The 14536-nt window shown below is 40.6% G+C and overlaps 1 protein-coding gene across 1 annotated transcript in view; it reads right to left on the bottom strand.

The window, feature by feature from the left end:
• Positions 1 to 14536, bottom strand: part of LOC115135483 (copine-5) — a 213797-nt gene that overhangs the window by 164014 nt on the left and 35247 nt on the right. Inside the window, exons 2-3 of the mRNA XM_029670220.2 lie at positions 4090 to 4130; positions 3461 to 3507 (exon numbers count right to left, since the gene is read on the bottom strand). Of these exons, the coding sequence (XP_029526080.1) occupies positions 3461 to 3507; positions 4090 to 4130 (88 nt within the window). The remainder of the gene's footprint in view (positions 1 to 3460; positions 3508 to 4089; positions 4131 to 14536) is intronic.

A 14536-nucleotide genomic window follows, 5' to 3' on the forward strand; every position in this document is an offset into this window, starting at 1 on the left:
AGGCTGTCGGACCAATAGGCTCCGAGAAAGCTTGTACCCGCCCAAAGCCATGACTGCTAAATAGCCATACTGCTAAACTGCCATACTGCTAAATAGCTAGATTGCTAATTTGCCAGACTGCTAAACAATCAATTAAGGCTACCAGAACTATATACAGTATATATACACAGTTGAAGTAGGAAGTTTACATACACCTTAGCCAAATACATTTAAACTCAGTTTTTCACAATTCCTGAAATTTAATCCTAGTAAAAATTCCCTGTTTTAGGTCAGTTAGGATCGCCACTTTATTTTAAGAATGTGAAATGTCAGAATAATAGTATATTTATTTCAGCTTTTATTTATTTCATCACATTCCCAGTGGGTCAGAAGTTTACATACACTCAATTTGGTAGCTTTGCCTTTACATTTATTAACTTGGGTCAAACATTTAGGATAGCCTTCCACAAGCTTCCCACTATAAGTTGAGTGAATTTTGGCCCATTCCTCCTGACAGAGCTGGTGTAACTGAGTCAGGTTTGTAGGCCTCCTTGTTCGTACAAGCTTTTTCAGTTCTGCCCACAAATCTTCTATGAGATTGAGGTCAGGGCTTTGTGATGGCCACTCCAGTACCTTGACTTTGTAGTGCTTAAGCCATTATGCCACAACTTTGGGGTCATTGTCCATTTGGAAGACCCATTTTGCAACCAAGCTTTAACTTCCTGCCTGACTGATTTCTTGAGCTGTTGCTTCAATATATCCACATAATTGTCCTCCCTCATGATGCCATCTATTTTGTGAAGTGCACCAGTCCTCCCTGCAGCAAAGCACCCCCACAACATGAAGCTGCCACCCCCGTGCTTCACAGCTGGGATGGTGTTCTTCGGCTTGCAAGCCTCCCCCTTTTTCCATTATGGCCAAACAGTTATATTTTTGTTTCATCAGACCAGGGGACTTTTCTCCAAAATGTACGATCTTTGTCCCCATGTGCAGTTGCAAACCGTAGTCTGGCTTTTTTATGGCGGTTCTGGAAAAGTGGCTTCTTGCTGAGCGACTTTTCAGGTTTTGTCGATGCATTAATATAATTTTCTGTGGATACAGATGCTTTTGTACCTGTTCTCGCACCAAAGTACGTTCATCTCTAGGAGACAGAACACGTCTCCTTCCTGAGCGGTATGACGGCTGCGTGGTCCCATGGTGTTTATACTTGCATGCTATTTTTTGTACAGATGAACGTGGTACCTTCAGGCGTTTGGTAATTGCTCCCAAGGATGAACCAGACTTGTGGAGGTCTAAAAAAAAAAATCTGAGGTCTTGGCTGATTTCTTTTGATTGTCCCATGATGTCAAGCAAAGAGGCACTGAGTTTGAAGGTAGGTCTTGAAATACATCCACAGGTACACCTCCAATTGACTCAAATTATGTCAATTAGCCTATCAGAAGCTTCTAAAGCCATGACATCATTTTCTGGAATTTCTCCAAGCTGTTTAAAGGCACAGTCAACGTAGTGTATGTAAACTTCTGACCCACTGGAATTGTTATACAGTGAATTATAAGTGAAATAATCTGTCTGTAAACAATTGTTGCAAAATTACTTGTGTCATGCACAAAGTAGATGTCCTAACCGACTTTAGAAATTTGTGGAGTGGTTGAAAAACGAGTTTTAATGACTCCAACCTAAGTGGAGTCTTCAACTGTATAGTGTATATATAGTCTAGTGAGTGTGAATATGGTGTGTGTACAGTATCTACCTCAAATACCATATTATTATCTATCCTGATTCCTAGTCACTTTACCCTGCCTTGAAGTACAAATCTACCTCAAATACCTCGTACCTCTGCACATTGATCTGGTACTGGTACTCCCTGCATATAGCTCCATTCTCATATGCATTTTATGTTATTCTTCTTGTGTTACTATTTTATTTTTCAACTCTGCATTGTTGCGGAGGTCTCATTAGCATTTCACAGTAAAGTCTAAACCAGTTGAAATCCCTGCATGTGACACATAGGAGGCTACTGAGGGGAGAACGGCTCATAATAATGTCCAGAACAAAGCAAATAAATGGTATCAAACACCTGGAAATGGGGGGTTGGATGTGTTTGATACCATTCCACTGATTCCGCTCCAGCCATTACCACGAGCCCGTCCTCACCAATTAAGGTGCCCCCAACCTCCTTGTCCCTAGCAGAACCAGGGACAGAGTGACACTGTGATAACAGGGTAGAGTTCTGTCTTCCGATAGGCAGTTTGTAGTAATAGAATACTGCATCCCCTCTATTGGCTTTCATTGATGTTCTTCTCGGAGGGTGTTTTTCTGTTCAGCAGCTGAATTAGGGTGTTGAGGATTGTAGCATTTGGATGTGTGTCATCATGGCTTTTCTGTTTCCTCTCTATTTCGCTCTCTCTCTCTATCACCCCCCCTCTCTCTCTCCCTCACTTTCTCTTTCTCTCTCCATGCAACGGATCTATCAATTTCTCTTTCTTCCTCGGTCTAGCTCTATTCTGTCTTGCCAGTCCTGTGTTCCCAGAGACACATTGTAGTAATAGATAGAGTGATCAGTGTACTGAGAGTAAGGTCTTTATGCTATGATGCTCAATATGTCTCAAAACTGTCTGAACAGACTTCCAGCACACATGGACACACACTGGCAAACACACTGGCAAACACACTGGCAAACACACTGGCAGCACTAGAGGGGGTTCTGATTCACAGGACAGCCCCCCTCAACCTTAACCTTGACTGTCACCTGGTCACTTACTTTAAAACGTTTGGAACTTTGAGTTTCTCCCTTTGCGGGAACTTATACTGCGATTACACAGGCAGCGATCGGTATGGTAGCACACAGACACTGGCGGTGGGAACTGGTCGTGTTCTCTCGCCTGGAGTGTACAGCTAGGATGTCACAGACAGGCAAATCAGACGGTACAAGGCTTGAAAAGGTCAAGCTTGTCAGATCTCCACTAAACAGCTCTGAATAAACATATCATCCCCCTATGCACACACACACACACACACACACACACACACACACACACACACACACACACACACACACACACACACACACACACACACACACACACACACACACACACACACACACACACACACATGTACTCAGAAAGGTTCTTACAGTAATGAGTTTGTCCTATTTTGAATCTCACGTTGTGGCTTGTATATGTTGAGTATAGAGGTAGGTGTGTGAAGAGTTAAAGCTACATTTATTCCAAAACTAATCCTAAAGTTTAAACTTTTAAATGTCAGCACGGGGCTAAATTGATTGGTATTTGGAAAAAAAAGACAAAAATAAAGAGAAGCTATTTCCCTCACAAACAGTCAATACCCCACTGCAAGGGAATCATTGAACTTTAGAAGTGTGTGTGTGTGTGTGTGTGTGTGTGTGTGTGTGTGTGTGTGTGTGTGTGTGTGTGTGTGTGTGTGTGTGTGTGTGTGTGTGTGTTTGCGTGTGTATGCTCACCTCTCTCCACTGCTTGGTCTCCACTCCTTGGGTGTAGAGCACACACACTGAGGGAGAGGGAGAGAGAGAGAGAGTAGAGAGAGTAGAGAGAGAGAGAGAGAGAGAGAAGAGAGAGAGATAAAGAGTGAGATTGAGATAAAGATTGAGAGAGAGAGAGAGAGAGATAAAGATTGAGAGAGAGAGAGAGAGAGAGAGAGAGAGAGAGAAAGAGTGAGATTGAGAGAGAGAGAGAGAGAGAAAGAGTGATATAGAGATTGTGAAAGAGAAAGCGAGACATACAGGGCAGAAAGACTATCAGAAATAGATGCTGGCAGATTGAATAGCGCAGATGAATACAAGTTTTAAGTTTTAGCTCCAAAAAACTGAGCAAACAACAGACGGAGGCTAAAGGCAAAGCTAACATCTACTCCTCAAGTCAACTATCATGCAGGGACAGAGAGGTGGGGATGGGGAAGGGGGGGGGGGGTGGACGGATGGAGGTAGGGAAAGAGGGAGGGAGGGACGCCTGGAGGGAGGGAAGGAGGGAAGGAGGCATGGAAGGACAGATAGACGGAGAGACAGATGGACAGACGGAGAGAGGAAGGAAGGTAGACAGGGAAGGAGCACATAAAAGGTTGAGTCATACTCACATGGGTCAGATTTGGAGAATGTGTCTTTATCTAGTAGATTCCTGAAAGACAAAAAGGAAAGAGAAAAACTGTCAAGCAATATCGACTTCATAATCTTATCGAAACATATCAGAGACCAATTCAGAGACCAATTCATCCAATTGTTCTGTGCTTCAGTTATTGCATGAGTCGTTACACAGGCATTAATGGCTTTCAGAATTTCTCCTGGGATCTATTAAGTTAACCATAGAGGTCCTGACTGAGTACCTATTCATATCATCCAACAGCTGTAGTGGCTTGCAGTGTCATCAACTAAAATAATGACGACGTATACCAAGAGTGATTATACCCAAAATCCTTTTGCATTTGGGTTGACGAAAACGAGACGAGACTAAAATCTGACTAGTAAATGGACTGGGCAAGAGTTTTTGGAAAGATTGAGATCTTTTCAGTGTTACTTGCAATCTAGAGGCAACAAACCACTGATGCATCTAAGGCACACGCCATTGCTACTCTCCTGGTGGTAAAAGCTCCTGGTAGAAAAGGGAAGATGTTTGGAGCCACTTTACGTATCGTGCAGATTCAAACAAGACCGAATGCAATGTTTCCATGGGAGAAGACAGAGTTTGCTCCCACAAGTTAACCAGGAAAAATACTGCCGACCTCAAGAGAAATCCAAAAGTGCATCATCCCAATATATAGCCTACGCTAAGGTAGGCTAATAACAGATTGATAATGCTAGCTAGTAGTTTGCTGAAATCTATCAGGCCACTAATTTTGACACAACTTTGATTACAATATAGCTACAGTATGTCAAGGGGCGGGTCGTCCAAACTGCAACCATTTGGCATTTTGCGACCATTTGACCTGACTGCGCAAGTTACATTTGTAATTGCTCGCATGCAAGTTGAACATTCATTACATGGTCACTTCACTCAAAAGTTTCAAAACGTCCTAATGAGCATTATCCTCATGATTCCTCTAATGATAGTGTCTGCCCAGCCCGTGGGCCTGTTTCGCCGGGGCCTGTTCCGCTGGCAAGTGGCCCCTGCTGTGATGAGTGAGCCACTTGATGTGTGCTCTGAGAGAGAGAGACAAAAGGCTTCTGATTGTATAACATTTTAAAATCTCATTTGCGGAATAGACATAGCTCCATATGGCTGTGGGCTACACTAGTTAGTTTAGCAGACAAGATTAGCTTTGAATTCTGAGGCATTATTTTATATTATTTTATAGTATGAAGAATACAATTGAATACAGCTGAATAAATAGAAAGGAGTGCGTACATTCGGCTATTCTGTATTGAACCCATGCCTGCAACCCAGCATAATTGTATTGTATTGACAGGTTAACGAAGAAACAGTTCCTTCTATATGCGTAATTTAGAGCTATTAATACAATTTTAATTGTAATACAAACATTATGGCTATATGTTTTGATTGTTAATACATTCTACGGCCACATAATGTTGCATGAAAGGCGTGAGCTCTGCTCTGCATCTTGCGCAGGCTGCATACACTTCATCACTCTCTCATTCACAGTTTCACAAGAATTTGATGATATTCTCACCCATCAGACTATTCTGAATTTAATCTGGTCTTTACATATAGCCTACTAATATATGTGTGGAATTTTTGGTTTGTTAGAATGGCCCACAAAAACAAAATGTCATCAAATAGCAAATGCAGGTTGTGCAGTTACGTTTTTATACAAGAATAGGCAGCGTCCATAAGGCTAGGGGAAGCATAAGTTTTAAATAAAATATAAAAATACATAGAATCATTACAAATAGGCTACTAAAGCATGATTTGGCCACAGAAGATATTTAAATATTTGGATTGTTTTAAATCGCAGGAAATGCAGCGCACACAATTTTGGTAAATTATTGTTGAGTTGCAACTGTCTGTGAAAAGAGGCCAAACCAGGCATATGCAATATTTCAAAATACAATTGCAGGAAAACATAGTTTGGAAAGCAAAGGGTTATTGCTGTAAAAAAGAAGACCATGAAAAGACTACTCTGTCTTTTAGTCTCTTAAGATTCCCAACTTCATTGAGCGAACAACAGTATAGCCTATCTTACTAGCACCAGGGGAGAGCATCGACAATATCCTCGGTGACTGCGCACTGTGCATATTCCCTATTTATCATTGTTGGGTCAGCGCCACTTAAAAGTTTGTTTTTGGACAATAATTTCCTCCTCCAGTTTAGATGGAAGTCATATTATATGTGTGTCTCCTCTTCTCATAGGTCGATTATATGGACAATGTCATTTTTATTGATATTTTGTCACTGTCATCAGAGTAGGCTACCCTTCAATATTCTGCTAATGCCTCCAGTCATGTATAAAGTATGGTAGAACTAGATGGAATGTGTTCATAAAAGGCCACAATCCTCCCACACGAAGAAAGAAAGAAAAATCATATCGGATGAAGCCTAGGCCTGCCCTACACCAAATGCATTGAACAGTCTTTTTATTTTGCGAACAATGATGGAGTTATAGGATATTATTATCCTAAATTATGACTATCCAATCGACTCATCACATTACTAATAGTAGGCTAGTTTACCTAAATCTGCAAACGTGATTATTCATGTAGGCATAATGCTTTATTACAAAGGTGCATTTTTATTCTTTTCTTTTCAGTTTTTGGATGATTTACGTATTGTTTGTATTGCTAGGTATTGTTTTGGATAATACTCACTGTTGAGTATGGAAAGCCGTAGGCTCACTGGTGGAGCTAGAAACACCAGCATTTTGCTGCACCTGCGATAACTTCAGCAAATCTGTGTACATATGACCAATACATTTTGACTTGATTTTGACTATGTAATGATTCCTATTTGCTTCTAGTATTCCATTCTCAGACATCTCTTAATACTATATTCCTATAACTCTATAAGAGCCTTGCTTACACATTGCTATGTATCTATCGGAGTCAGACAATATACACCTTGATAGGCCTTGTTAATATTATTTCCATAGTCTTATTACTGGCCACATGTGTATATATATATATAAAACATACTGCATATAAAATATTCCAGCACCACACAGTCATGCCTTCAGTGGCAATCATCATCAGTTTTCCTTGTCAGCTGTATACTGCTTCGTACAAACAAATAACTGTATATTTAAGCAATTAGGCCTGAGGGGGTGTGGTATATGGCCAATATAATCACAGCTAAGGGCTGTTCTTATGCACAACGCAACGTGGAGTGCATGGATACAGGCCTTAGCCGTGGTATATTGGTCATATACCACAAACCCCTGAGGTGCCTTATTGCTATTATAAACTGGTTACCAATGTAATTAGAGCAGTATGAATGCATGTTTTGTCAAACCTGTGGTACACGGTCTGATATACCATGGCTGTTAGCCAATCAGCATTCAGGGCTCGAACCAACCATTTTGTAAATATATACAGTACCAGTCAAAAGTTTGGACACACCAGCTCATTCAAGGCTTTTTCTTATTTTTCACTTTTTTCTACATTGTAGAATAATAGTGAAGTCATCACAACTATGAAATAACACATATGGAATCATGTAATAACCCAAAAAGCGTTAAACAAAACAAAATATGTTTCATATTTGAGAGCCACCCTTTGCCTTAAATGACAGCTTAGCACACTCTTTGCAAACAGGGACAGTTTCATTGCAAACAAGACACTGATTTGGCATTGGAGAAACGTGATAAGATGAAAGCATAGACCTCTCTCTCTGTCTATCAGCCTGTCAATTTCGGTAATTTGTGTGGTATTTAAAAAAAGAATAATCAGCTATTATGTCAAATGACTTCGAATTGCACTAAATGTTTATTTAAAGGCTACTTTGTCTTGGACCTTCAAATACTATGATAGATTCATGCAACGCTTTTACTATGATGCAGATCTTTCCACCCCTACTCTTGTCCACGTTGGTCTGCGAACCCCACAACCTTCTGGCCCACAGCCAGGTGCGCCATCAAAATTCCTGCGTTGCCATATCATGTTCACAGGACGAAAAACAGTTTCTGAAACCTACATATCCAGGGCCCTTGTCTGACCAAGAAGTGAGGATAAACAGTAGACATGTTCTCTGTTATCCTCTTTGTTATTAATTATAGCAGAGGGTCCCTGTTTTTTTCCCCCTCTAAGCGTTCAGGGAGGGTTTAGGTAAAATAGAGGTCCGATTTTCTCCATGTAACCCTTATTAGAAATGTTGTTTGATGCACATCTCTAGCCTTCAATAGTGTACGGCTAACCTCCCTGACGTTGAATGCAATGTATTCGCATAAGCGTCATGTTCCTTGATGTCTATCTTGTTGCACAATCATACCTGATTGATGCTTATCGCACGCACACACGCACACACACACACACACACACACACACACACACACACACACACACACACACACACACACACACACACACACACACACACACTTCTCTCAATATCATAGAATTATAGCATCTAATAGTTAACACGTCACAATGTTTGCAATGCAGCCTTCTAGAACTGTTGTTCTGTTTCCGTGCTGTTTACATTAGCTCACAAACAACCAACCAACCACAAAGAGATAAATGTATTTAAATAACACTAATATGAAGATTTGATGTGATAGTCATGATTTTTCGATTTTTATCTTCACATTATGTTCTTGGGCTGATGAATCACATCATGATGAATATTTGAACATGGGATGTGCACACACAAACACACACACACACACACACGCACACACGCACGTATACAGGCACGCAAACATGCATGCACACAGACGCAAGCACACACACACAAGCCATCTGTCATGTTTATCAATGCACATTTTCTGCATCACACTCAATTGGCACTGTATTTCTCTGGGCTCCCTTAGAGGAATGTTTCATTAAAGGCATGCTCTGGAACTTTGGCGACTAGTAAGTCTTTTGTAAACCTGCCACGTTGGGCTGGATGTGTCAATGTGTAGTTCATACATGCATAATCTATGAGCAAAATTCATGTCTTACCTCAAATAGCCATGAAATCCCTAGTTTGAAAGTGACTGGTTTCTGGATGCTTCCGGCTCCATTTTACCTATATTTTCCCCCACATGGGCCAGCCGTCTAGCAATTTGAGTTTTAGCTAATGAGCTTCAGCTCCTTGCCATTTGAGTGACATCTAGCAAGATACCCACACAGCAGAGCGAGAGAGAGCAATGACGTGGTGTCCATATCTGCACATATGTGACACATTTCTGGGACCATTTTTGGCCCATGAACCGCTACTTTCAGAACTACTAGCTAAAAGGTACCAGAGAATCTTTAACATGGAGGGTAAAGATGCAGCTAGGTTATTTGAAATGGCTTTACATACAATAATGGAGAAGTTCTATTGCCTTACATACGTACATGTAGTATAAACAGACGAACAACAGCTATAGTATTATAGCAAGATGTATTACCTTTGCATCTCTCCTGCCACAGTCTCATCTCTCCTGCCACAGTCTCATCTCTCCTGCCACAGTCTCATCTCTCCTGCCACAGTCTTATCTCTCCTGACACAATTTTATCTCTCGTGATAGTCACTTTCAAACCAGGGATTATATGGCTAATTGAGGTAAGACATCAATGCAATCCTCTTAAGGATTAGCCCCTTTTTTCCATTTTTCACCTAAAATGACATACCCAAATCTAACTGTCTGTAGCTCAGGCCCTGAAGCAAGGATATGCATACTCTTGGTACCATTTGAAAGGAAACACTTTGATGTTTACGGAAATATGAAAGAAATGTAGTAGAATATAACACAATAGATCTGGTAAAAGATAATACAAAGAAAAAAACAATCGTTCTTTTGTATTTTTTTGTGCCATCTTTGAAATGCAAGAGAATGGCCATAATGTGTTATTCCAGCCATGGTGCAATTTAGATTTTGACCACTAGATGGCATCAGTGTATGTGCAAACTTTTAGACTGATCCAATCAACCATTGCATTTCTGTTCAAAATTCTGTATCAAGACTGCCCAAATGTGCCTAATTTGTTAATTAATAACTTTTCATGTTCAAAATTGTGCACTTCATGTTCAAAATTGTGCATGTTATTCTTTCACTGTAATAGCTACTGTAAATTGGGCAGTGCAGTTAGAGTAACAAGAATTTAAGCTTTCTGCCAATATCAGATAAGTCTATGTCCTGGGAAGTTTTCTTGTTACTTACAACCTCATGCTAATCGCATTACCCTACATTTGCTCAACTGTCCCATGGAAGGGACACAAATTCGAAGAAGTTAATTCTGCTCATAGATTATGCATCTATAAACTACACATTGACAAATCCAGCCCAACGCGACAGTTTTAAAAATACTTACTAGTCGCCAAAGTTCCGGAGCATGTCTTTAATGAGCCCAGAGAAAAACAGTGCCAGTTGAGTGTGATGCAGAAAATGTGCATTGATGGGGCGGAAGGTAGTCTAGCGGTTAAGAGCGCTGGGCCAGTAACTGAAAGATCGCTGTAGTTCGAATCCCCTAGGTGAAAAAGATGTTTGTGTCCCCTTGAGCAAAGGACTTAACCCTAATTGCCCATGTAAATCACTCTGGATAAGAGCGTCTGCTAAATGACTCAAATGTAAGTAGACCGGTGTGCCTTAGAGAGGGGGTGGGGTAGCGTGTGACTGAGTGAGACGGCAAGATAGTGAGGGGTAAAAATAGGCACTCTGGGAATCTGAATGCTTGAAAGTTACCACACTCCCCCGACTCTCCTCAACTCCCCCTACACACTTCTGGACTTAATGAACTTAAGAGAGAAACACTTACTCTAAAGAACCTGCTGGATCTTAAATTGCGGCCAGAGAGCAACAGGGACGTGTGTGGGAGGAGAGGCGTTGGGTATAAGTATATAAAGTGATGTGGGCGAGATGAGGGGGCTGTAGCCGTTTCTATTTCTATCCCAGTAATCTACAATACACTCTTAGAAAAAAAGGGTAATTCGAATGTCCCCATAGGAGAACCCTTTGAAAAACACTTTTGGGTTCCATATAGAACTCTTTCCACAGAGGGTTCTACGTGGATCCCAAAAGGGTTCTACCTGGAACCAAAAAGGGTTCTACCTGGAACCAAAAAGGGTTCGCCTATGGAGACAGTCAAAGAGGCCCCATCAACATGAACAGCGTGTGTGAATATGTGTGCTTGTGTGTGAGTGCGTGCGCGCAGGCGTGCGTCCCTGTGTGTCTGCCTATATGCGGCCTACCTGCCTGCATGCATGGTTGCGTGTGCATGCAAGAAAGGGAGACAGAGAGGAGAGGAGGGAGCTAATAGAGCTGATCTATTACACTGCTTCTATCTCAATCCATCTCAATATCTTCACCACAAGAAGAAAGATTCAATTGTTTCTTCTCTGTGAACTTTAAACCACACAGAGACTATACTTTAAGAGAAATACAGCTCCTCGCCTTTCTGAACACAAACACACTGCACTCCAGACACTTCCCCGTAAGCTTTTCGCAGTTAGCATTGTGTCTGTGCAGTGTGTCTGTGTGTTTTTCTGTATGCGTGTGTGTGTGCGCGTGTGTGGGACTGAGGCGCTTGACAACTCTTTCATTAGTGACCTCCACAATGGAGGTAACCATACTAAGCTAACATATGGAATTGTTTTAAGATGGTCATAACATGGGTCATTTGATTCTTCATTTTAGAGTATAAAAATATAAATATATCATTTGAATATAAAAATAGATTTTTTTCTAACAAAAGTGTTTTGTTGTTGTGCACTGTCCTCAAACAATAGCATGGTATTTGTTTCCTGTAATATACTACTGTAAATTGGACAGTGCGGTTAGATTAACAACAATTTAAGCTTTCTGCCCATATAAGACATCTCTATGTCTCAGAAAGTTGGCTGTGGTAGACAATGTTTTCTAGTCACATTATTGCACATTGAGCAACAACCGTCCCGGTTTAGGGACACCGATCCCGTATAGGTTTACTCATTTCTATGAAGTGTTTTCGACTAAACTGAGCACCTTAGCGTCTAGTCTGGATATAAGAGGCTGTCTATAAGCTCAGCTCTCCAGGTTCCTGTTCAAACACTTATAGTGTGTGTGTGTGTGTGTGTGTGTGTGTGTGTGTGTGTGTGTGTGTGTGTGTGTGTGTGTGTGTGTGTGTGTGTGTGTGTGTGTGTGTGTGTGTGTGTGTTCCTGTTCAAACCTGTTTCTGGGTAGGACACACACATGTATACCTACACAGCACGTCTCTATATGAATAATGAATGGTGCTGGTGTTTGATGCTCCAGCTGTTGAAACAGCTTTATGTTACATGTGCACGTTAAACAGCAACAATACTTTTCCAAATTCTCCAAACATCCTTCTTCCCCAAACCTGTAGTGTTAGTTCTATAGCATATCCTCTTCCACACATTATCTTCAATATATAATCCATAAACTATCCCCCCTATTGTACAAACTGTCAACCCCAAAACCCTTACTAATCCATAATAACATCTGTCTAAATATGCACACTACCGTTCAAAAGTTTGAGGTCACTTAGAAATGTCCCGTCAGCCCGTCAGCAACCCATCAGGATGGTCTCGATGGTGCAGCTGTAAGTTCTTTTGAGGATCTGAGGACCCATGCCAAATATTTTCAGTCTCCTGAGGGGGAATAGGTTTTGTTGTGACCTCTTCACGACTGTCTTGGTGTGCTTGGATCATGTTAGTTTGTTGGTGATGTGGACGCCAAGGAACTTGAATCTCTCAACTTGCTCCACCACAGCCCCATCGATGAGAATGGGGGCGTGCTCGGTCCTCCTTTTCCTGTAGTCCACAATCATCACGGAGTTCCAATCTTCATATTGTCAAGCATGGTGGGTATGCTTGTCATCGGCAAGGACTAGGGTGTTTTTTATGATACAAATACATCGAATAGAGCTAAGCACAGGCAAAATCCTAGAGGAAAATCTGGTTCAGTCTGCTTTCCAACAGACACTGGGAGACAAATTCACCTTTCAGCAGTATAATAACCTAAAACACAAGCCAGGGGAGGAGAGCGTTCTAAGCTAACATATGCAATTGTTTTATGCTGGTCATACCAAGGATCATTTAGCTATATGATTTTAAATTTTTAGACCCCTTACGATATCAAATTTTTTTTTTGACATTACTGCTATTAGCCAATAGAAACACATTGAATAACAGATTCACAACATGGAACGACAGATAGTCCCAACATAATCAAAAGGAAGTTTGTTCTGAAGTGTCTGTCCTATATCTGAGAGATATAAGAAAGGTCAGGAATTTTTATATTTATATTGATCTCCTGGTTTTAGGCACTAAACTATCTCCATATATGTACTTCCATTCACTTTTTAAACTGGTACGGGGACCTTCAGACGAGTCTTGTGAGGCTCGAGGGCTTCATAGGGATGTCTTGCAATGATCAACAACCAACTTGACAGAGCTTGAATATATATTTTTTAAGAATAATGTGTAAATATTGTACAATCCAGGTGTGCAAAGCTCTTAGAGACTTACCCAGAAAGACTCACAGCTGTAATCGCTGCCAAATGTGATTCTGAATGTATACTTGAATCTAATTAGTATTACTATAAATATATATATTTTTTTACACATTTTAGAATTTTGGGGGGGAGTATTTGAAGCTCAACAACTATTAAATACATTTTTCCCACTTTGTAACACAACATAATGTGGAAAAAGTCAAGGGAGTTGAATATTTTCTGAAAGCACCGTATTTGAAACCAGGCCTGCTTCATTGACACGACCTACATGACACGGACAAAAGACAACCGTCAAAACAGGCTCTATAGAGGCTTAAGTACTGGCCATTTACAAATGAGCTAATCATACATTTTAGTGGCATGAAGCTTTAAGAAGCTGTTAAAACTATCAACAAGGAATCCATTAGGATAATTCACCAGGATGACTCCATGTGCTTTAATACAATGTATAAGGTAATGCTGGCATCAGTTGGATTGTTTATCATAATTGGTCTAATGACAAGCATACGGTTATATATTATTATAATTTATCATTGACCTTTTTTTTTTTTACCAAGGAATGTTTATTGGGATTAAGGGGAGGGTATATTTAAAAGTTTACCAGAAAACTATATATATAGCAAAACATCTTGGAAGATGGTGAATAGCAAAGCTTCTGATCGACTATCCCATCATACAGATTTGAAAATAGATTTGCAGCCTACTGCCTGCTGTGCATTTAACTAGCTATATGCTTTAGTAGCTAGGACTAGAAGTTGTAACTGAACAGTAACATTAGCTACTTGGTTACTTGCTGTTGAGCGACAACTTCATATTTAACATTAGCCTAGTTAGTTAGCGAGTTTCATTGCACATAGGATTGTAATCGTTACTCCAAAAGTTGCAAATCGATCTGTTTTGCAATGAAAACTAGATTTTCTATTGGACAGATTCAGGTAGGTCGCTCCCTGTTTGCTGAACCTGTCCAATAGAAATGCTAGTTTTTCGTTACAAAAC

Source organism: Oncorhynchus nerka, linkage group LG2 (genome assembly GCF_034236695.1).
Source record: "Oncorhynchus nerka isolate Pitt River linkage group LG2, Oner_Uvic_2.0, whole genome shotgun sequence".
In the NCBI taxonomy this organism is placed as follows: Eukaryota; Metazoa; Chordata; class Actinopteri; order Salmoniformes; family Salmonidae; genus Oncorhynchus; species Oncorhynchus nerka.